At 38.6% G+C, this 23,708-nt stretch overlaps 2 protein-coding genes and 1 pseudogene across 2 annotated transcripts; 2 read left to right on the forward strand and 1 right to left on the reverse strand.

Moving 5' to 3' along the window:
- Positions 1–685: 685 nt before the first annotated feature.
- On the forward strand, positions 686–1,951 carry LOC147555837 (ATP synthase gamma chain, chloroplastic-like; annotated as a pseudogene).
- A 4,551-nt stretch (positions 1,952–6,502) lies between these two features.
- Positions 6,503–9,826, forward strand: LOC147555838 (uncharacterized). The gene is made up of 6 exons (XM_086663528.1): positions 6,503–7,020; positions 7,400–7,563; positions 7,774–7,943; positions 8,225–8,302; positions 8,959–9,103; positions 9,218–9,826. Exons 1-6 carry the CDS (start codon positions 6,921–6,923, stop codon positions 9,617–9,619), a joined length of 1,059 nt encoding a protein of 352 aa, XP_086519654.1. The 5' UTR covers positions 6,503–6,920; the 3' UTR covers positions 9,620–9,826.
- A 5,410-nt stretch (positions 9,827–15,236) lies between these two features.
- LOC147555839 (aconitate hydratase, cytoplasmic) lies at positions 15,237–22,770 on the reverse strand. Its single transcript, XM_086663529.1, has 20 exons — positions 22,270–22,770; positions 21,980–22,087; positions 21,643–21,803; positions 21,457–21,549; positions 20,988–21,173; positions 20,651–20,812; positions 20,301–20,445; positions 20,072–20,214; positions 19,926–19,982; positions 19,738–19,817; positions 19,575–19,650; positions 19,183–19,368; positions 19,006–19,073; positions 18,797–18,915; positions 18,558–18,679; positions 17,294–17,392; positions 16,722–17,201; positions 16,258–16,356; positions 15,905–16,147; positions 15,237–15,707 (listed from the first exon to the last, which is right to left on the reverse strand). Exons 1-20 carry the CDS (start codon positions 22,565–22,567, stop codon positions 15,633–15,635), a joined length of 3,000 nt encoding a protein of 999 aa, XP_086519655.1. The 5' UTR covers positions 22,568–22,770; the 3' UTR covers positions 15,237–15,632.
- Between the last annotated feature and the right edge of the window lie 938 nt (positions 22,771–23,708).

Raw genomic sequence — 23,708 nt, forward strand, 5'->3', positions numbered from 1 at the left:
ATTTTGGATCCTTGCAAGAAAAATTGCCGAGATTTTCTTCGTAACGATTCAAAGGAGTCATAAGAAAAGATTTTGAGTAGGGGTAGTTATGACATTTACATGAAAATAGGGGGTCAAATTTGAATTTACAGAAAACAAGGAGCCATAAAAGAAGCTGGTCACAAAGTAGGGGGCCAAATATGAATTAACTCAAAGATTTTTGTTGAAAAAAATATATTTGTTTAATCATCAATTTGATCATCTTATTGATGAAGCTTTTTGAAACCAAAGGGAAAAAAATCTAGAGAGAGAGGAGAAGTATTCATGGCATCTGACAAACAAATATGAGAAGGCGTTTAATTCTGGTTTTGAAGATACTTGATGAAAATGATTCAAACAAAATAGTAGACCTGAATGTAAGAAGCATTATTGTTGATTTGACAACCTCAAAAGGATAAATATTCTAGCATGTGGCGGGCTGGCAAACGCATGAGCACTATTAAACGATAAATATTGAGACTAACAGAAATTGGAAGAAGTTTAGAAAAAAGGGATAATTTTGAGTTTATGTACAATAGGAGGTCAAAAAGAAAACTAGTCACAAATTGGGGGGCAAAAAGGAAATAACCCTAAACATTAAACAAACCCTTCTCACCCACAATTGGCGACGGTCAAATTCTCCAATTTCCCTCGCCTCTCATTTCCCTCCAGATTTTCATCCCAAAACCCCAAATCGAACATCATCCCCATTCTACTCTGATCTCTCTCTAGATCTCTGTTTAGAACTCTAAAGATCAAATCCACTAATCAATTCAAGATCTTGTCTTGCTCAATTTAACGATGTTGGTTTCATCCAAACCATCTCTTTCTGATTCCTCTTCACTCTCATTTAAATCCGCTCTCAACCCATTTCTCCACCACCCATCTTATAATTCAACAATAAACCCATATCGATCTTCATCTGTAAACCCAATTCGTTGTAATCTTCGTGATCCTAATACCCAGAAAATTACAGAATCAATGAAGCTTGTTGGTAGTTGCTACTGCAAAAGTTCGAAGAGCTCAAGAAGCAGTTGTAAGTGGTCGACCCTTTTAGAAACCCTAGTTGGAGTTCTTTATAATATTAATTAAAAACTTCAAACTGAAGATATTGATATCTCTTGAACAAATATTCGTCCTATTAAAAAGCAGCCGTTGTTGTTGTCTCTGGTGATCGTGGTCTTTGTGGTGGTTTTAATAATTATATCTTGAAAAAAGCTGAGAAACGAATCTCTGAATTGAAATAATTAGGGCTTGATTATACTATAATTAGTGTTGGAAAAAAGGGTAATTCTTATTTCATTAGAAGACCTTATATACTAGTTGATAAATTTCTTGAAGGTGGGATTTTTCTAACACTGAGTTTAGGTTTTAGGGTTATTCATAGTTTACTACCACTTTCACCGAAAGGAGAAACCTGTGATACAAATGGGAAATGTGTTGATGCAGCAGAAGATGAACTATTCAGGTTAACAACTTAAGAAGGGAAATTAACAGTTGAAAGAGATTGAGTTATAACTAAAACTGTTGATTTCTCACCAATATTGCAATTTGAACAAGACCCAGTTCGGATTCTTGATGCTCTAGCTTAAGTGATTTAGCTAGTGAATTAACAGTTGAGGGGCATTACAAGAATCATTGGCTAGTGAATTAGCTGCTAAAATGAGGTCAATGAGTAGTGCTACTGATAATGGCGGTGAATTAAAGAAGCTTCTGTCGATGAATTATACTCCGTTAAACATCAAGCTAAGATTACTGGTGAGATCTTGGAGATTGTTGCTGGTGCTGATGCTTTAGCTTGATCAAGTTTGGTTTTCCTCTCCCCTCTTATATATATTGTTCTTTCATCGTACCCCGGCCGGAATTCAGCCGGGATTATTCCCACGCATAGAGTCATTAATCTTGTTCTATATCTATCTAAATGTCTCATTTTGGGTGTTTATTTCCTAATTCATTGAATCATCCTTGTATAAGAATTAAGAATGTGAAGTTTAATAAACCGAGAGAGAGAGAGATAGATCGAATGATCTATCTACTGTTAGTGGAGATAAAGAGAGAAACCGAGTGAGAGGAGAAGAGGGAAAGAGATAGGTTTGAGAAATGTTTCTCTTGTATTCAAATAAGTATTATGGTTACAAGTATATATAGTTTATGATATAGTTAGGATATTCAAAGATACACAAGATACAAATCTAAGTTTGTTATTTGACTAAGTCTATGGGTCTTCTCTTGGGTAGTCGACCGGGTTGTTGATCCGACCATGTGGGTCGGATATATGATCCGTGATACTCCCCCTCAAGTTGTAGCAGGAATGAAGAGAATGCCCAACTTGTTAATGATCTTCTTGAAGGCATCCGCGCCTAATGGTTTGGTGAAGACATCAGCTAGTTGTTTCGTTGTAGGGGTGAAATTTGTAGCAATCAACTTTGTTTTGATCTTCTCACGGACCAGGTGACAATCGATTTCTATATGTTTCGTGCGTTCATGAAAAACAGGATTGTCGGCAATATGTAGTGCAGCTCGATTGTCACAATAAACGGACATAGGAGATGAATGATCAAAACCAAGATCATGAAGTAGAAATTTAAGCCATTGAAGTTCGCACGTGAGAGAGGCCAAAGCTCTATATTCAGCTTCGGCCGAAGATCGTGCAACAGTGGACTGTTTCTTTGATTTCCACGAAAGCGGACTAGAACCTAAAAAGGTAATGTAACCGGTTGTAGAACGACGGGAAGTGGGACATCCAGCCCAATCAGAGTCGCTATAACCAGTGACGTGGAGAGGGCTAGAAGAAGAAAGAAGAATACCGTGACCTAAAGAGCCTTTTAGGTAGCGGAGAACTCTATGTGCGGCCTCAAGGTGAGAATTGTGAGGAGATTGCATGAATTGACTGAGGTTGTTAACAGCGTATGTGATGTCGGGACGGGTTACCGTGAGATAAATGAGGCGACCAATTAAACGTCGATAAATAGTAGGGTCTGGTAATGGAGTTCCATGATCAGGTCCGAGACGAGATTTTTGTTCCATTGGAAAGGCGGAAGGACGGGCAGCCGTTAACCCAGAGTCTTCAAGTATGTCAAGGGTGTATCGTCTTTGACATAAAAAAATTCCTTTGGAGGAACGGGAGACCTCAATTCCAAGGAAATATTGAAGCTTTCCGAGGTCCTTAAGAGAAAACGTAGTATCAAGGAATATTTTTAGATTGAAAATAGCATTCGTGTCTGTTCCCGTTATGATAATGTCATCAACGTAAACTAAGACATAAAGAGAGATAGAGCCCTTTGAATAGGTGAATAAGGAATAATCTGCAAGAGATTGAACAAATCCTCGTGTAAGTAAGGCAGAAGAGAATTTAGAGAACCATTGCCGAGAGGCCTGTTTGAGGCCATAGAGTGATTTGTTGAGTTTACATACACGGTTCTCCCCCTTAAGCAAAAATCCGGGAGGTGGTTTCATAAAGACTTCCTCATCTAAATCGCCTTGTAGGAATGCATTATTAACATCTAATTGATGTAAAGACCATCCTTTAATGGCGGCAATAGAGAGAAGAGCACGAACTGTTACTAGTTTAGCGACTGGAGCAAAGGTGTCATTATAATCCAAACCTTCAATTTGGGTATATCCCTTTGCCACCAGACGGGCCTTGTAACGTTCGATTGATCCGTCGGATTTATGTTTGATTTTGTAGACCCATTTACAACCAATGGGTCTCTTTCCGGGAGGGAGATCGACTAATGTCCAAGTATTGTTAGATTCCAAGGCTTGAACTTCTTTGGCCATGGCCTCGCGCCAATGAGGCGAGGTCATAGCTTGAGTGAAATTACGAGGTTCTATCGTTGTGAGTACTGAAGTAAGAAACACACGATGAGGAGTAGAAAAGGAATCAAAAGAAATGAAGTCGGAAAGAGGATAAGTGATATCACTCTTTGAAGAAGGAGCGGAAGATGAGAGGGCGGTACACACATAATCATGAAGATGAGATGGTGGCCGGCGATCGCGCCGAGGCCGAGAGTTTGATGAGGTGGCAGTAGGACACTTAGATTCGGGATTAGTGTTGGCTGATTCAGGAGGCATAGTGGGAGTGCCTGCAGAGGAGGCTGATTCAGGAGGCGTAGTGGGAGTGCCTGTAGAGGAGTCCGAAACAGGAGAGGCCATATGTGAGTTATTATCCAAACGGGGAGTGCCTATAGCAGGCGTTTGATTGTCTAGGGAAGCAGGAGGCACTGTTGGAATAGAAACAGGAGGGTGCTTATAAGATCCATCGTCTTCAAGATTAATGAAGGGGCGGACAGAGTTATTCGAGGATGTAGGTGGAAAGGCCGACGCAAATGGGAAGTGGCGTTCATGGAAAATGACATTCCGGGAGACGATGATTCGTTTGGTAGAAAGGATATAAATTTTGTATCCTTTTTGACCATGAGGATAGCCGACGAAAATGCCGGGTGATGATCGTGCATCGAGTTTTGTTTTCGGATGTGGATCGTGAACGAAACACAAGCAACCGAAGACTTTAAAATGTGAGAAAGAAGGTGGAGAACCAAGTAGTCGTTCGTGAGGTGACAAACCATCAAGAAGAGGTGTGGGAAGTTTGTTAATAATGTATACGGCCGTTAAGACGCATTCACCCCAAAACTCAAGTGGTAAGTTAGCATGTAGTCGTAGAGACCTAGCCACTTCCAATATATGGCGGTGCTTTCTTTCAACCACCCCATTTTGTTGGGGTGTGTAAGGACAAGAGCGTTGATGAATAATTCCATTATGTTGGATCCAAGATTGTACGTCTTTATTCATAAATTCGGTTCCATTATCGGAACGAAGGGTTTGAATGGGAGGAAAAACAATATCACCCTTTCCCGTATTAAGAGTAGATATTGTAGAATGAAATTGAGTTTTAATAAATGTAGAGAAATTGGATAAGCAATTTTTTGTATCGGATTTTGATGAAAGGAAAAATACCCAAGAACATCGAGAGAAGTCATCTACGAGGGTTAAGAAATATCGGCAACCCGAAAAAGATGGGATTGAGAAAGGCCCCCATAAGTCGGCATGTAGTAGTTCAAAAGGTTTAGTAGTCGTAGAAGAACTAGTTGGAAATTGTAGACGCGTTTGCTTAGATAAAGGACAAATCATACACGGAGCTTTATTCATTGAATCAAACGGAATACATGAAAATTTACTAGTTAAATATTTAAAACGAGAGACACTAAGATGGCCTAAACGACAATGCCATATGTTCGAACTAGCACTACTACTAGAAAAATTAGAAAAACCGACTAAAGGCTCCGTGCGAAGAAAGTAGAGATCATCACGAGGATCACCACGTCCAATCTTCTGTCCCGTCACTAGGTCCTGAAAGACACAAGAAAAGTAATTGAAAGTGACATTACAATTTAGTGAACGAGAAATACGAGAAACAGAGATTAAGTTAAACTTAAATGATGGGATGTGAAGAACATCATTGAGATAAAAAGATTTGTTAAAGATTACCGAACCAATGTGTAAAACTCGTATACGAGTATCGTCGGGTAATCGTACATAAAAGTCGGGAGGAGCAATATAATAAGCAGAGAACGAAGTGAGATCGGAACAAATGTGTCGAGATGCCCCTGAGTCAATGACCCAAGGAGTAGGAGAGAAGGAAGTACCTGTTAGGTTGACCACTGGATCAGTCGTGGTTGCTGTCGGTGAGCTAACAGAGGTGCCTTTAGAGGAGGCTGAAGGTATTGGTCGTTGGTGGGCCAAATAGTTGCAGATATGGGTGTACTGTTCAGCTGTCATCGAAGTAGCTAAAGGCGCCGCGTTAGGGGCAGGTACCTGTTGGACAGTAGCGGCAACAGGGGCTGTTCGTTGGCGATGTGGGTAGCCATGGAGTTTATAGCAGGTCGTTTCCGTGTGTCCATGGACTTGACAGTGATCACAAAATGGTCTTGGACGTTTGGGTCTTGATCGGTCTGAACGGTCAGATCGAATAGACCTATCCGAGGACCTATCAAAACGAGTAGTGTTAGTTGAACCAAAGTGAGAGACGGCTAAGGCAGCAGCATCCGATCCAATGGAGGAGTCAAGCATCAAATTCTGTTGGACTTCTTCCTGTTTGACGAGACTGTGAATTCGCAAGATCGAGGGAAATGGCTCCATAAGTAATACCTGACTACGGATCGCAGAGAATCGATCATTAAGACCTTGCAAGAACTCCATAGCACGGTCTTGGCCACAGTTAACCTAATAAGTCGTCAGCTTATAGGCCACAACACAAAAGTTCGCAATTTTTATTCACTACACCTCAAAAGGTCCGGCTAAAAGCACCGGGATGTTTACGGCAAAGACATTATGTAAACAACCTTGTTTCCAAACCCATTATCATCGGTCCACGACGAGGAATAGGAGAGGAAAAAAAATCTTATTTTAGAGAGAGAAAGAGTGTAAAATCATCATGGAAAGAACCTTGATTCCAAACCCTTGATTCAAATCTACCATTAAAAATACTCCCGGACAGACTTGTGCGAGATGTAAAGCAAGTGTTTGGATTGGTCGGTCTGAGACTTTTGCTTTGGGTTTCATATGGGCCGATTTATACTTGGGCGCCATTAGGTGTTTGGGGTCAAAAGAGATTGACCTCGTCCTTCGAGTGCAAACAACCTTTTAGCCGGGTGGTCTTAGCAGGACCCCACCTCAAATCGGTCAAGTTACCTTCAACGCTGGCAACCAGTGCCTTGTAAGGACTAACGTAGATCGTAGTCGATTTCTCACAAAAAAAAAAAAAAAAAAAAAAACGCTGGCAACCAAGAAGGCACCGGATTGGACTCAATAGAGCTGGGTGGGTCCAACTCTGAGCAAAACTCCACGGTGTGACGGTGCCCCATTTCCCCAATTCTCAACCAAATCATCTCTCTCTCTCTCTCATGGCAAGAAAGGATGATTCTGTCGCCTTGACATCCTCCTCCCTACTGAAGCTCAACCTTAATTCAAACGAGCCTAGGAACAAAACACTTCAATCATCCGGTAAGTAGCTTTAAACCCATTTTTCCTTCACCCCTCCTCTTTAGATGATCAATTGTTCTTTTCAATTTGAATTTTGTGATATAAAATTTGTATAGGGGAGAATACCCTAGTACCCAAATACCCATATCAATATCTTTGCTCTGAATCTCCTAATGGTTTCAAAATCTCCTCTTGAAATTGATTTTAGAACAGATTATGTTAAATTTGATAGTTTTAGTGCTCAATTCAATACTTTAGCTGTCCCAATTGCATAAAAGAATTACTATGACCAATTATGTAATTCAGCTTCATTGTTAAGATTGCTTGGACACCACTGTTGTGATAGGAATAATATTGTATGTCATTATATTGAAAACAAATTGACAATGCTTATTTGCAGGATCACCTCTTGAAATAAGTATACTTAAAAGTTCAACAAGTTTTAGTAAGAAGACCAAATGTCGAAGCCTTCTCAGTTTGTGTATTGGCGTTCTCGGACAACATTTAGAGGATATTATTCAAGACTTGGGTCAAATTTCTGCCAATTTTCCACCAGAAACTAAGGTGCTTTATGTGTTATCTGAAATTTGTTATTTGTTTTGTAAATGACTATTAAGTATAATCTTGAACCCTCCAAGTTCACAGCCCGTGTTAGTTCACGTCATATACCACATTCGTGAGACCCGATATTGAAAATTAGATATGATTTCCCTTTTGCCAAAAGTACTTCCATATTATTGTTTGGCGTTTTAAAATTTCCTATTTGATCAACAGTTAGCTATGGTGGCAATCGCCAGGAGAAGAAAGTTATTAAATGATGGAATCCTGATTTCTTTGGCTGATACTTCTTGGGATATCCTAGATTTATCTGGTTCTGATGTTTCTGATTTTGGACTGACAAAAGTATCGGAGATGCTGAAACATCTCCGAGCTGTTGATATAAGGTATGTGTCCTAGCTCTTATGACAACATGCTTTTGAGTTTCTTCAGAGAGCGCAAGGTACTTTTGGATCGAACAAAGTCAACAAACACCATGTGCTTTAATTGACATTTGCACATAAATTAGCATGTGGACTCATCAGTGAATGGTCCTTGCCTTAGTTATCCTACCAAATCCGTTATTGCATGGACAAGTTCCTTGTTCTACTCTTAACTACATCACTTAATGTGTTTTGGTGATTTGATTATCGAAATTTCATAATATTAAAGAGACGTTTTCGTGCAGTCGATGTGCCAAAATTACTGCAGCAGGAGTTTCAGACCTTGTGCGCCATTGTCGTTCATTGGAGATATTGAGATGCGGGTATGGATTTGATTTTGTTAGTTTCCTTGCGTGTTTCATTATGAGCCGTAATTTTTCTTTATGGGGGATCACTATCTTAATATAGGTTCCTTTAGGTTTTAATTGTTGCTTTATGAACCGTAATTTTTCTTTCTATACAACGAGACTATTGGAACTTAACTAGCTCAACACCTTTACCAAATATGAGCTTAAAAATCAGTTGGAGTTTCGGGCTAAAGAATTCACATTTCAAATTTAAAACATACATATTTTAGTTAGTTCATATGTAACCCTCAAGGAGATGTAGGCATAGGAAGATGATATAAAGCTTTTATTCGAACATCTTGACTTAGGTTATTTTCTTCTGTACTATGTGTTGTCTTACTTTTCTCGAATCAAGGGTACCGCACTACCTCCTGGAAGTCATGCCTCTCCTTATCAAAACAATCTGTTTCAAAAGCTAGAAGTATTTATTTTAACAATTATTATGCATGAACTCGAAGATAAATCAAGAGACAAACTTCCTGAAAAAAAAAGGTAACTGCAAAATACCCTTTAAAAAGGGATCTAAATGGAAAAAAACATTTTATTTGTTCCATATAGGAGTTATTTCTTCCTGCACCCATTCATGGACGGTACTCTAAGAGTCTAAAATGTAGTTGATATAATCATTGCAGAGGGTGTCCAAGGAGTGACATTACTGCACGTAGATGCTTGGGTCTCTTTAAGCCAAAATTTATTGACGTCGAGGGGGATTCGTGGGAGGAACTTGATGAGGTGGACATTGCCGAAGGTGCAGAGTCACTACGTTGGCTTGTATGGGTATGTGTATCTTTACAATTCGAAATTTAGTCCCAAAATGATTGGTTATTCGTCTATCTAAATTATTCTCTTGGAAACGTCCATAACTCACTTTCCATTTCCTGTTTTTTTCAGCCAAAGATTGACGATGATTCACTGGATAAGTTAGCCACCGAATGCCCACGTATTTTAGTGAACCCAAAGCCATCTCTATTTGGTTTCCGAGGATTGGAAGTTCCTCACGAAGCATTACCAGATACTATCTTAGATGATCACGTTGTCAAGGACATAGATCCCAAGACATGGGCAGTTGCTGGGGTAGTTCCGAAGGTCATAATTCCATCTACATCTAACTCCACAGAGTTGCCGATAGCTGAGAGATTTAGACTTGCTTTCGTAGAGAGAGACACAAGACTAGCGCCAAAGAGAGCAAAGAACGCAAGGCAACACCGGCGAAGAGCAGAGAAAGAGTGGGTAATGTCAAATACTGATGCAAAATCAGTAGCTCTTGCCTCGCGAATGAAATTGTCTAAATAGTAAGGGTTGGTGAGAGGATATTCTTCGGAGTTGTTGGGAAAAGTATATTTTCCTTTACTCTCATTTTATACCATAAATGTAACATTCTGATATGAGCTTGGATAACAAGTCTCCTTTTTCTTCTTTCTTCAGGGTTTTAGTTCTTTAGGTTTTCTGTTGTATGATAAAACTCAGAATATTGAAATGAAGCTAGAGAATTTTGATTTTGACATTATATCTCGAAAAAGGTTGAAAGTGAGTGCTCCTGTGCTATGGATCAAAAGACTGGTGGCTTGTATAGGAACCACTTGCTGATGTATAGGGTCACCAATTCCATAGGGACATGAAGTTTTTTCCCACTCAGCATTTTCATAGGTCAAGATATTAACCCTTTGTATAAAATTTAAGGATTTATATTCGAAGTTTTCTTTACGTTGGCCCAACTCAACCAAAACCGTAGAAATCGGTGAAAGAGGAAGTCAGAAAATGGCGGAGAAGATGGAGACTAAGCTAAAACAAAAAACAGAAAAATCTGGAACAAAGAGAAGCAACACTTAAGCAAATAGGCAAACAGTAGATACTTGAGAATTTCTTTATTTCTGCTTGAAGAAATCTGAGAAAACTAACTTGATACATATCATATTTATAGTCATAAAACTAACAGTAAACTCCTAAAAAACTGCAACTACTTAGACTAATACTTCATGACTTGACTGCTACTAAAATCTAGGAAATTAGTTATTTGACTAAGTAAACAGAAACTTTAGTACGTAGATGCACTAATTTTTAACACTCCCCCTTAGTGCATCCTTCCGATCAAGAACTCCAAGAGCTGCTCTGAGATGTTCAAACTTAGGCTTTACCAAAGCCTTTGTAAATATATCTGCAACTTGATCATTTGTAGAGACTCCTATTAGCTTAATTTCTTGGTCCAATACTTTCTCTCGGATGTAGTGATGACGAACTTCAATATGCTTTGTCCGAGCATGAAAAACTGGATTGGAGGCAAGCTTAACAGCACTTTCGTTATCACACTTGATTTCGACAGCATAATCAAGTTTGCAGAACATGTCTTCTATTAACCTCTTCAACCACATACACTCTTGTGCAGCCATAGTTGCTGCCACATATTCAGCTTCTGTGCTTGATAATGCAATCACCGATTGTTTCTTGCTGCACCAAGACACCATAGCCGAACCAGTACTAAAGCAATAGCCTGAAGTTGAGTGTCTATCATTTTTGTCTCCAGCCCAATCTGCATCAGTGAAGCCTTTTAGACAGAACTTCTGAGTCCTCTTGTACATAAGACCATACTCAAGTGAACCCTTCACGTAACGAAGAATTCCTTTTGCTGCCTCCAAGTGACTAGACCTTGGGCACTGCATGAATTGAGAAACTACACCAACAGAGTAAGCAATCTCAGGCCTTGTGAAATCAAACTGCCAACCAGTTGCTGAAATTTCATAACATCCTTTAGTGGTTCTCCTTCATCTTTGATCAATTTGAGATGTGGCTCCATTGGAGTGGTTTTTTCTCTTGACTCCCCCATGCCAAAACGATGTAACAACTTCCTTGCATAGCCCGTTTGAGAAACAAAGTACCCTTGATCTGATTTTTCAATTTCTAAACCAAGAAAACAACTAATCTCCCCTAGGTTCTTCATCTCAAATCGAACAGAAAGTTCATTTTTCAGCATCGAAATTTCTGCGTCATTATCTCCGGTGATGATCATATCATCCACATATAATAAAACCATCAAATGCATATTTGAATTTGATTTAATAAACAAACTAGAATCTGCATTTGAAACCTTAAAGCCGCAAAAGATAAAGTATTGAGCAACTTTACCATACCAAGCACGTGGTGCTTGTTTAAGGCCATATAACGCCTTCCTTAGTCTGCATACATGGTTAGGATACTGCTCCGCAACATATCCTTCAGGCTGCTCCATGAATACGTCACGATCCAACTCTCCATAAAGAAAAGCATTTTTTACGTCAAGTTGCCATAACTTCCAATTTCGGAAAGCTGCAAGAGAAACAATGGTTCTTATTGTTACCATCTTCGCCACGGGACTAAATGTTTCTTCGTAGTCCAATCCGTAACTTTGAGAAAAGCCACGTGCAACGAGTCGAGCTTTGTATTTTTGAACATCTCCATTTGAGTTTTTCTTTAAACGGTAAACCCATTTGCAAGTGATGGGCTTGCAGTTTTCTGGTTTCACCACCAACTCCCATGTCTGATTCTTTTTCAATGCTTCAATTTCTTCTTGCATTGCAGCTTCCCATTCTGGACGGTCTTTGGCTTCTTCGAAACTTGTTGGTTCTTCATCTACTTCTCCTACAAAGAAGCATGAAGTGATTGTACACAACTGAACCTCGTAGTCTTTGAGGTAATTTGGTTGTCTTTTCTGCCTTATAGGCCTTCTTTCAACTTGTTGATCGTTGCCATTTGAGTGGCAATCAGCTGGAGATTCATTTGTATCTGAATCTGGTAAATCATTTTCAAGAACAGGTTGCTCTTGATCATCACTGAGAATTACTTCCTGCACATAATTTTTCTGGGCTGAATAATAGGTGGAAATCTCATCGAATACAACGTCCCTAGAGGTGACAAACTTTCTGGTTTCTGGATTCATACACCTCCATCCTTTCCTGCTGGAATCATATCCCACAAAAAGACACTTTTTTGCTTTCGGATCAAGTTTGGTTCGATTTGATTTTGGAATGTGAACATAGCAAACAGAACCAAACACACGAAAGTAATTTACATTAGGTTTTAATCCATATAACAATTCAAAAGGAGTTTTTTCTTTACCTGGCCAAGGTGGTAATCTATTTATCACATGACACGCACATTGAAATGCTTCAGCCCAAAGTTCTCGTGGAAGATTCTTGTCGTGTATCCATGAAAGACTTGTTGAAGCGAGATGTGCCAACTTCCTTTCTGCTACCCCATTTTGCTGAGGAGTATTAGGACATGTCATTTGTCTTTGAATACCATTTTTCTCACAATACTGAAAGAAATCATCAGACATAAACTCTCCACCATTGTCACTTCTTAGGCATTTTATTTTCTGCCCAAATTCCTTCTCTATGGTGTTGTTGAACTCTATGAAGTTCAAGAGTGCCTCACTCTTCAATTTCAAGAACTTTACCCATGTATATCTTGAAAAGTCATCTACCATCACCATAACATAAGAATACCCACAATAACTTGGTGTTTTTGTTGGTCCCATCAAGTCTGTGTGCACTAATTCAAAAGGGGCTGATCTACGGTTGGATGAGCTTTTAAACGGAAGGCGATGTGATTTGCCAAACTGACATCCTTGACAAATCACATCTTCATGTACGTTCTTCAATGTTGGAAGTCCATCTACTAATCTGTTAGAAGAAATTTGCTGCAGCATTTGATAACCCAAATGGCCTAACCGAGCATGCCAGATTGCTGAGTTGTCCGTTTGACTTGTTTTCTTCACATAGGCTTCCCCTGCTGCCAAGACAAACAAAGACCCTTTCTTCTTACCGGTCAAAACAACATCACCATCAATTGTCTTCACATTATCAAGAACTTTTACATCGTCTGGCCCAAACAAGACATAATTTCCAGAGTTAGTAATTTGAGAAACTGAAATTAAATTTCTTTTCAAACCTGGAACATGAAAGACGTTGTCGAAATTGACATTTGTATCCGTATCACCAATCTTGACGACTCCTTCATTTTCTACTGGGTATATGGAATCATCAGCGGTAATAATAACCCGTTCTTCATTATGTTGTCGCAATTCTGAAAATAATGAATCATCTCCTGTTACATGATGAGAACAACCAGAATCAACAATCCACTCTTCATTGCCCCTTTCCTGATTGAAAAGAACTTCATCAGGGACTGTTTTTTCAGCAACATGGTTCCTTCTTTCAGCTACTTCTACAGTGAAACACTGCTCCCAGTTGAGTGGTTCATTGCTTTCTTTTTCACTTGCAGCATTTACCGTGGAGAGCTTCACTCTACAATTTTTCTTCACGTGTCCGATCTTACCACATCTATAGCACTTGAAAGACTTGTTGTTTTGTGAGCTGCCTTTAACTGTTTCTGTGTTTGACCCTTTTTCATGGTTCTTGTTTCCAACCACTGGTTTCTTATGATGTTTTCCCTTTGAGAAGAGTGCAGCATCTGAATCAAAATTCTTCGCCATTTGCTTTGCCAATGCCTCTTGATTGGAAAGCAGATTTTCTAACTCTTCGACTGAAGGTTGCTTTGCCCATCCTTGAATAGAGGTAACAAAAGGAGTGTACTCCTTCTTCAATCCACGAATGAGAAATCTCCGTAATCTACCTTCACTGATCTTCTCATCCGGATCCAATTCTGAAATTTCAGCACAAATACTCTTCATTCGTAAGAAATATTCAGAAATAGACATACCTCCTTGTATTAACATTGCTAACTCGTTCTCCAAAAATTGCAACCTCGCTGTATTCTTTTGAGAGAACAACCTCTCTAGTATCTCCCAAACTTCCTTTGGTGAGCTAATATCACGGACATGATCAATGAACTCTTTTCCAATTGAAGTCCTCAAGGCAAAAAGGGCTTTACCACATTTGATCCTCCATTTCCTTCGAGGTTCAGCATTCTCTGTATTATCAATTGGAATTTCTGCTTCACCAATGACTAGTTCCCACAAGTCTTGACCTTGAAGATAAGCCTCCATGCACATTCTCCAATACTTGTAATTTGTCCCTACAAGTTTCTCAACACCGAAATGTTGATTCGAGCTACTTCCCCCATTTGCAAACTCCATACTGCAATAAGAAACTTCTCCTCTACAACTTTCAATCCCCTCCAACAAGACAGACAAGCTTGATAGACAAGAAGAGAGAAAGTAATTTCAAAGTTCCAGAACCTAGCTCTGGTACCATAAAACAAAAAACAGAAAAATCTGGAACAAAGAGAAGCAACACTTAAGCAAATAGGCAAACAGTAGATACTTGAGAATTTCTTTATTTCTGCTTGAAGAAATCTGAGAAAACTAACTTGATACATATCATATTTATAGTCATAAAACTAACAGTAAACTCCTAAAAAACTGCAACTACTTAGACTAATACTTCATGACTTGACTGCTACTAAAATCTAGGAAATTAGTTATTTGACTAAGTAAACAGAAACTTTAGTACGTAGATGCACTAATTTTTAACATAAGCCGTGAGAGAGAAGACAGCAACAGGCAGCGGTATGGAAACACGAAAATTTTCTGGAATACAAACTTTTAAAAGAAAATTATTAATTTGGTGAAATTTTCAGAAGCAACAAAGTTGTTCTTGCTTATATCCCATCTCTGGCCACCATCTCTCGCCTCCACTTCCTTATATAACATGCTCGATCGACCACGAACAGTGACGATTAAGTAAGAATGGGAGATTTAACCAAGAGAGAAATGGTGGTAGAGGTGATCAAACAGAAACAAAATTCAGTCGGCAGCAATTACAATTTGTCAACGACCATTATCGGTGTGGAGAAAAAATGGTGATAGGGAGTCAGAGAAACAAATAGATGACCAGAAACTTCCACTCAAAATTTTGTTGACGGGAAAGTTTTCTTGTTTCCCTAAAACATTAGGGTTAAAATGGAAAAATATATCTAACAATAAATGAGCAACTTATATTGCACTTCAATTGTCATTGATTCCCACAATCAAAAACTCAAACTAACATACTACAAAAGCTGCTAGAAAGTTGGAATAACAATCAAGAGATAACAAGAACCCTCTGATCACTACAACCATCAATTAATCACGTTGCCGAGTCCAGGTAAAAATCACCGTATTAAGACGTAAGCATATTTATAACTCTATCATTAAACAGGACCAAACCCATTGTTTCCTTTTTATTTTGGACTTTTTTTTATCTTCTGGAAGGAAAGGGATTCGTTATAACTGTAAAACAGCAGCTTTATTGTGTCCACCTGTATGATTCCCGGTGGTTGAAGTCACACGTTTCGGAAGGAAAAAGGGAAACAGCATCCATGATCATCGACTCTAAGAACTTTGTTTAATCAGATTGCGGATGACATACGGAAGAATGCCACCATGATCGAAGTACGCCAACTCCACCTGCAAATCCCACAATCCAAAGTCAGCTTAACTTTTATGTCTTGTGTTCTGGCAAAAAACGACTTCAAAACCTATGGTTAAGTTATTGTTTGGTGTAAATTTCTATTTTATCTACTTCAGTTTAAGATGTTAAAGATAAAGTGTCAATTGTACGATTGAACTTATCTTGGAAAATCTGAGAGAAAATTAAGAGGTACCTCTGTGTCGAAGCGGGCAGTACAGGTGAAAGATTTGCCCGTGTCGGTCTTTACGGTAACATCTTGACCAGGTCTTATTTCGCTAACTTTGCTTGGAAGGTCAATGGTGTATCGCTCATGACCAGTAAGTCCCAAAGTCTCTGCATCTTCGCCAGATTTAAAGCAGAGAGGAATAATACCCATACCAACCAAATTACTTCGGTGAATTCTCTCGAAGCTCTTGGCAATCACAGCTTTTACTCCCTGATAAACCAAAGATCAGCACCACGAACCACGAATAGGTAAGTTATTAACCCAGTCTCTAGATAAGAAACAAGTTATTGGGAATTTTTAGATGTTTGGTTAAAACGTACCAGCAACATTGGACCCTTGGCCGCCCAGTCTCGAGAGCTTCCACTACCATACTCTGCTCCGGCTATGATAATGGTGGCTTGACCAGCTTCCTTGTACCTCTGGAATAAGAGTTGGAATGAAGTGTCATTTAATAGCTAACTATGACGCGATGCTTACTAAGTTGGTGTTTGTTTTTTCTCGTTATCTGAAGTTGACTCTTCAGGTTATTTCAGACAATGGGCTCTTACTCAAACTTCTGACCCAGGTCCACTAAAAATCAGCCCGAGATAGCCATCAGGACTAGTCAGAGGTTGATTCAGATAAAAACTAACATACCAAAATCTGACTCGAGCCAGATCTCGAGTCAGGTTTCAGATGTGGATCTTAAATAAAAAGAAACAAAGAACCACTAAAACACTAAGGAACTGTGCAGATATGTGGTAATAAAGAACCAAATATCATCTAAATGAAATAAGGAACTCACTGCAGCTGCGTCAAACACATATAGTTTCTCCCCAGTTGGGATATGAACTGTCTTAGGGCCAACTTCTCCACCCAAGAGTTTGTTAACAATGCGGATATTAGCAAAAGTACCCCTTGCCATCACTTCGTCATTGCCACGACGACTTCCGTAAGAATTGAAATCTCTTCGGTCCACCCCACGCTCAAGGAGGTACTTAGCAGCAGGGCTGTCCTTTTGGATGCTTCCAGCAGGAGAGATATGATCAGTTGTAATACTGTCACCAAAGTTGAGTAAGCAGTAGGCATCTTTCACTCCATGGGGACCTGGTGGATCCATGGTCATGTTCTTGAAATATGGTGGTTCATGAATGTAGGTTGACTTGGGATCCCATGAGTAGAGAGAAGCTTCTGGGACTGGTAGCTGATTCCACATTGGGTTTCCCTTTGTGATAGCCTTGTAAGTGTTCTTGAACATATCGGGCAATACGCAGGATTGAACAACCTAAATAATGAAATGTACATATTAAATCGGGGTATAGTTCCTGGATGGATCTTGAATAGTATTGTTTATCTTAGCAGGACCAGCATGCTTACCTCAGCAATTTCTTCTGTGGAAGGCCAGACATCCCTCAAATAGACACTTTGACCATCCTTTCCTGTCCCAATTGGTTCTTTCTCGAAATCAATGTCAACCTGAAAGAAGTGACTCGCAAAATTAAGTTCCACCATTCAATTAATAGAAAATGGAGACCTCATGCCACTATCAAGGACAAACATGAGATGAAGGGCATACTACTAATTTCTCGCTTTGGGTGCAGATAAATTCTTCCTACAGATAAAAATGACTTGGTTGGTGCTTTAATTCGGAATCATATTCAAAGCTGTACTTTGAATATCTATATCCTCATGCTGCTCATGTGTTATACTTGCATGGGAGACGAACAGTAAGGATCATCTGCTGACTAGACATATATACTTTGTTAATATATTTATCCTAAGGGAAACTCCAATGTGGGGCTCGGGCTCCCAATTTTGGTAGCCCTTGAATTTTGGGAGCCCCGGGGATTTTCTCGATTCCAACGTCGGGCTCCCAACCGGGGCTCCCAAATCAAAATAATATACGTGTGCGAAATTTTGATTTTAAATTTCGACTATAAATTATTAGATTTCGACTATGAATTAAAATGTGATATTATTCCGTCGAGATAAAAACAAAAGATAAACACAAAAAAATAAAAAAAAATAGAAAAAAATACTTAAAAAAGAAGTGTTTAAAATAATAACAAAATAAAAAAAAATCAATTTAAAAAAAAATTAAAAAAAGTGGGGTGGATTCCCTTTTTAGGGAATCCACCCCAAATGTGACCGTTGGGAACACCCCAACGGTCACATTAGGGGCTGGGAGCCCCCCAGCCCGGGCTCCCAGCCCCGGGGCTCCCGGGTTGGAGTTATGGGGCTGGGGCTCCCAACTTCAAATTGGAGCCCCAGCCCCTCTACATTGGAGTTGCTCTAATCCTAACTTCCCAAGGTTAGACGGGAAAGTAAGATGGTAGACGATGAATCGCACCATATTCATTCCACTTTCGTTCATTATATCATTTTGAACCAGTATGCAAGGCAGTTACATATGGTTCCTTAGTTCTAAGACATCAGACAGATCTTCCTCGCCCTCGGAAACCCCCTGTACAAGAGTTCTAGCAAGAAGAAAATGATGTTTTATAATGTAAATTGTTCTTCTACTCTACAACTCAATTATGCAACCGCTAGATACACCATTTTCTGCGCTCATTTACTTCAGTTTATTAACATTTCCTGACAAAGAAATAAACATCTACTACAATTAGATTTATTTACATACCGTGCCAGCAAGGGCATACGCAACAACTAAAGGAGGTGAAGCAAGATAGTTTGCGCGGGTCAAGGCATGCACACGACCTTCGAAGTTTCGGTTTCCAGAAAGAACAGCTGCAGCAATAACGTCTACAGAAGAAAACAAAAGAATAAAGCTTGAGAATAGCTTTATGTAACTCCGAAGAAAAAATCTAAGGTCGCAGAAAGTATTGGCACCAAAGTTGAAGCCGAAAAATATAGCTTTACCATTTTCTGAGATTGCAGCAGCAACCGACTCATCAAGGTCCCCAGAGTTTCCGATACATGTTGTGCAACCATACCCAACAATATGGAACCCCTGCTGGTTCATATACTTCTGCAGGCCACTGAGATTCACAGATCCAATGACAAAATTAGAAAAGAAATTATAAACTTAATAATTTACATAGAGTATCTTTTATTACACATTATCTTACCTCTGGAGCAGGTACTTAGTAACAACTCCAGAACCAGGGGCAAGACTTGTTTTGATCCATGGTTTAACCTATATAATCAAGAATAGACAGTAAGACAAGGTCCTGGCAGTAAATGCTTAACCAAAGAGATTATAGTAACTTTTGCATAAAAGAGCGTAGAAATTGATCCATACTGACCTCAAGACCTAATTCAGAGGCTTTTTTCGCAACCAGAGCAGCTCCAAGCATGACACTGGGGTTAGAAGTGTTTGTGCAGCTCGTAATGGCGGCTATCACAACACTACCATGTTTTAGCTCTGCAGGTTGTCCATGGAAAGAGAACTTGGCAACTTTGTCCTGCGACTCTTTTGGCACAGCAAATCCCTGCATAATTATCCTCAAACATATAAATAGTGCAGAGACTGATCTGACTAACAAGTATCATGGAGATATTTGTCACTGTTTCGTTTTCCTGGATAATATGCTTGCCTAATATTCTGGCTAGTCAAAATGTCAAGCAGCAGCTCAATTAGTCCGCAGTTTGACACATAACAGATGAAAATGTAAATACCTCCTGCAAGGCACCTTACCTTGAATCCAACTTTGTTATCCAGGCAAGAATGCCAATCTGCTTTCATTTCCTTCAAAGGAACTCGGTCATGAGGTCTGGCAATTAATAGTTAGAAACTTAAAATCCTTAATGAGTATAAACAAAATGAAACAAACAAAGTGACATGGTACAGTTTTACGTACCGCTTAGGTCCTGAAACACATGGTTCAACATCATCAAGATCCAATTGTAAATACGAAGAGTAAGTTTTGTCCACTTGAGGCTGGGTTTACATAGACATTTCAGAAGTCTTTCATGTTAGGAATTTCTAACTATACACTAACAGAGTAACAGCTAACTAGTTAGACATATTTCAAAAAAGCTGGTGTACCTCGTTGTAATCAACAAACATTTTGTTTGCACGCAAATAGGATTCTACCATTGCCACCTTTTATGTAATAAGACAAGAAAACCAACCACCCAATTAGAAAAAATTTGCTTAGACAATCAAGTAAAACTAAGGAAGTATATGCCCACCGTGTCGTCACTTCTTCCTGTTAATTTGAGATACTGCAAAGTCACATGATCAACCGGAAAAAATCCCATGGTTGCTCCATACTCAGGAGACATATTGGCAATAGTAGCCCGATCAGCCAATGATAGTTCAGCCATACCGTCACCTTTGTAGAAGAACAAATATCTGAGATATCAATATACAAGTAGAAGCAGTAGATGGACATAGTAGCTACAGTAACTTTACACTTACCATAGAACTCAACAAACTTGCCAACAACACCATGCTTCCTCAACATCTGGGTAGCAGTTAAAACCAAGTCTGTTGCTGTAACACCATTTCTTAATTTACCAGACAACTTAAACCCAACAACACCAGGCAAGACCATGCTCATAGGCTGTCAAGATTAATAAAACACAAGAATCAGGAGAAGCACGATTAGAATTTCGCGAGTCAACTTCACACTACTAGATGGCTATCTAAAAGTCAATCCTTTTGGGCTGGCTGCAAAAAATAAATAATCTCACGAGTTCTTAATCCCCACCGTACCCTGTAAATTGATTCAGATCATCGTGATATAAGGAATCTAGTATATGGTTTACCTGCCCAAGCATCGCTGCCTCTGCTTCAATTCCTCCAACACCCCAACCAGCAACTCCTAAACCATCAATCATAGTTGTGTGTGAATCAGTTCCAACAACACTATCAGGGTATAGTAATCCATCAGTGTTGAAAACAACCCGGCCAAGGTATTCCAGATTAACCTGAAATTAGTGGAACTGATTACTAACATAATCTATTGGTAAATGTAAGAGTCACAACAAAAGCATCAAATTCAACGGAGTTAACATCATACAGGAATAGCAAAGGTCATATGCTGCTATGAATTCTTGAATTAGAATTTTGAGTAACTTTGCTTGTCCAACACCAAATCCTTACCTGGTGCACGATACCAGACCCTGGAGGAACAACAAGCATATTCTGAAAAGCAGTAGATCCCCACTTGAGGAAAGCAAACCTCTCTTTGTTCCTCTGGAATTCAAGCTCCATATTTGACTGCACAGCATTTTCTGATCTTGTCACATCGACCTGAACTGAGTGATCAATAACAAGATCCACTGGAACCTGCGTGCAACAGTAGAAGTAAAGTTTAGCGTCCATAACAAGATACAGAAAAAGAACATGAAGAAATAGAATAGGAAAAAACAAAAACTGATGCACAACACGCACATATAATTACAATTTTTTCATGGAAACATAGAATTACAATCTTTTTTTAGTTATGTATCAGGCCATCAATGTTAAAAGGGGGCTCCAGGAATACACTCCAAGCCTCCCCTCCAAGCTAGATATTTATATTCATCACATATTTAAAAGTTGTAATTCATAAAAGAAAGCAAGAACTCGCCAACGGGTTAATCTTGTTAGAATCACTTCCAAGCCTGTTCATCGCATCTCGCATACAAGCCAGGTCAACCACAGCAGGTACACCAGTAAAATCCTGTAAACCAGCAAAAAGATAAAATGTTCAAAAAGTTCAGCTGAAATATCAGATGATCAATTCTATTTAAACATATTTATTCATTATCTCTACCTGCAAAAGAACACGAGCAGGCTTGAAGGGAATTTCGACTTGCTTTGGTGAAGAGTTTTCCCAATCGATGATCTTTTCAACATCTTGCTTGGTGACTTGAAAGTTGTCACAATTACGGATTGCAGACTCAAGAAGGATCTTGATAGAATATGGTAGCTTATCTGTTATACATTCAAAACAAAAAAAAGAAAAGTTTCCCTTTAACCTTCAAGTAGCAATTTGGCAACTCAATTTCAGTATCGGCTCAAACCAAATAATATTTCAAATTACAATGTAGTAAGTAATCAAAACTTATTAATCCCAAAATTGACTTTTTTAAATGATGAATGATATTTACCAATCCTTGGATCATTTAGTGCAGTTAAACTGTAGTACTTTCCGAATTCACCACCACCTGGCTTGGGAAGACTAGTTAAGATTTCCTTGAAAGCATGATCAGAAGAAGCTGGACTCAAACAAATACATATTATCAATTACAACTGAAGAACAACAATAAAGGATTCTAAACTTGAAGAAATTCATTTCTCATCTAATTCGATCCAAAAGGACTAAATAACACAAACGAGATCAAAATAACAACATAAAGGAAACAAAAATTCATTTTAGAAAGAGAAAATGAGATTATACCCATAGTTGCAACCTTCCGCTGGAACCTTTCGATCACAGGAGCAGCAGTTCTGATTTGAGACCTAAGACTCACAGGAGATTTCCAATCATAACCGTAGCTCCAACGAGGAGACGGAGATCTTAGAGACCGAAGAGCGGTGAACGAGCTTAAAGATCGGTAACTTGTCAAGGAAGGAGGAAGAGGAGGAGAAGAATGAGTAGAACCTGTAACAGTTCTAGAGAGAGAAGATAAAGAAGATGAAAACCTAATCCTAGAAGCTCTCACAAGTGGAGAAGACAAAGAAGCGGTTAAATACATGACTTCAATCTCGCATCTAGAGTGTGAGCAAATCAAGAAACAAAGATAAGGAGATAAAGAGATTAGAGATTTTTTTTCTTTTTGTTGTCAGAAACCCTAACCCTAACAAAACGTTAAAGTAAATATCATCAGCAGTAGTACCAGAAGAAGAAGAAGAACCAGAGAGGTTCGGTCTTTAATGGCTTCTTTTATAATTTCGTTCCTAAAATACCTGATTTTTTTTAATCTAACATAACAAATGAAGTATAGTTTTGTTGTAATGTGGTGTTGCAATTTTGATATGCTCACTCTACTTAACCATTGATGAATCGGTATTCCTACACGTGGCGGTAAATGAGTAGGGAAGTAAAAAATAGGTGGTCTATGATATGTTAACGGAGAAAGGGCACAAAAGTAAGGAGAGAGGGGGCGCGTGGAAGCCACATTTATTCTCTTCTTTCTTTTCTTTTTCTTTTTTTGCAACACATCTATTCCAATTTTATGTTGATTTGAATTTCAATTTGATTTTTGAGGTGGATTTTTTTCACATGGTCTTAATTTGTTGATTTGAATTTCAATTTTCCTTCAATGAATCTAAAATCAACTTCTTAATTGAATTTACAGTGCGTATAGTTTATTTTGTTGAAATGCACTGCATTTAATTTATAAATCATTTTTACGATCAAGATTCAGTACATGTTATCTTTCAAAAAAAAAAAAAAAAAAAGATTCAGTACATGTTATGGAAGTATAATAAATGATATGATCATTTTGTGATGATCTATAGTTATGTTCATATGATGGAGCGATAATTGGCAAAAAAAAATATAATCTAAAAAGTTGAAAACAATCTTAATATTTTGTTACGACAGATATCCCAGTTAAGTCCCAACAAAATATGTGGGAACAATCAAAGTTTAGCGAAAGAGTTTCCCATTGTGATAGACAAATTATTTTAAAAGTATGGAATTAGAGGAATGCTTATTGCTCGTCATGAAACTAATTCTCTAGTTACCCTATAATATTTCTTTTCTTAATAATAAAAGCGAGTACGATTTATTATAAAAAGTATGAAAATGGAGAAGTTGGTGATCCCAGAGTGAATGTCATGTTCAATTCTCAGTATTCTAATTCGTATCAGTAACCATGTTTCTATAATTAT

Source organism: Eschscholzia californica, unplaced genomic scaffold, assembly GCF_041429995.1.
Source record: "Eschscholzia californica isolate CP2 unplaced genomic scaffold, dmEscCali1.0.p SCAF_2, whole genome shotgun sequence".
Lineage (NCBI taxonomy): Eukaryota > Viridiplantae > Streptophyta > Magnoliopsida > Ranunculales > Papaveraceae > Eschscholzia > Eschscholzia californica.

Excerpts from the sequence above, each read along its gene's own strand:
- LOC147555838 (XM_086663528.1), top strand. The coding sequence starts at position 6,921 with ATGGCAAGAAAGGATGATTCTGTCGCCTTGACATCCTCCTCCCTACTG. Across the intron at positions 7,021-7,399 it reads CAAAACACTTCAATCATCCG|GATCACCTCTTGAAATAAGT; the intron begins GTAAGTAGCTTT and ends GCTTATTTGCAG. Across the intron at positions 8,303-8,958 it reads TTGGAGATATTGAGATGCGG|AGGGTGTCCAAGGAGTGACA; the intron begins GTATGGATTTGA and ends TAATCATTGCAG.
- LOC147555839 (XM_086663529.1), bottom strand. The coding sequence starts at position 22,567 with ATGTATTTAACCGCTTCTTTGTCTTCTCCACTTGTGAGAGCTTCTAGG. Across the intron at positions 18,916-19,005 it reads ACTAAGTACCTGCTCCAGAG|TGGCCTGCAGAAGTATATGA; the intron begins GTAAGATAATGT and ends TGTGAATCTCAG. Across the intron at positions 15,708-15,904 it reads CTGCCCGCTTCGACACAGAG|GTGGAGTTGGCGTACTTCGA; the intron begins GTACCTCTTAAT and ends TGGGATTTGCAG.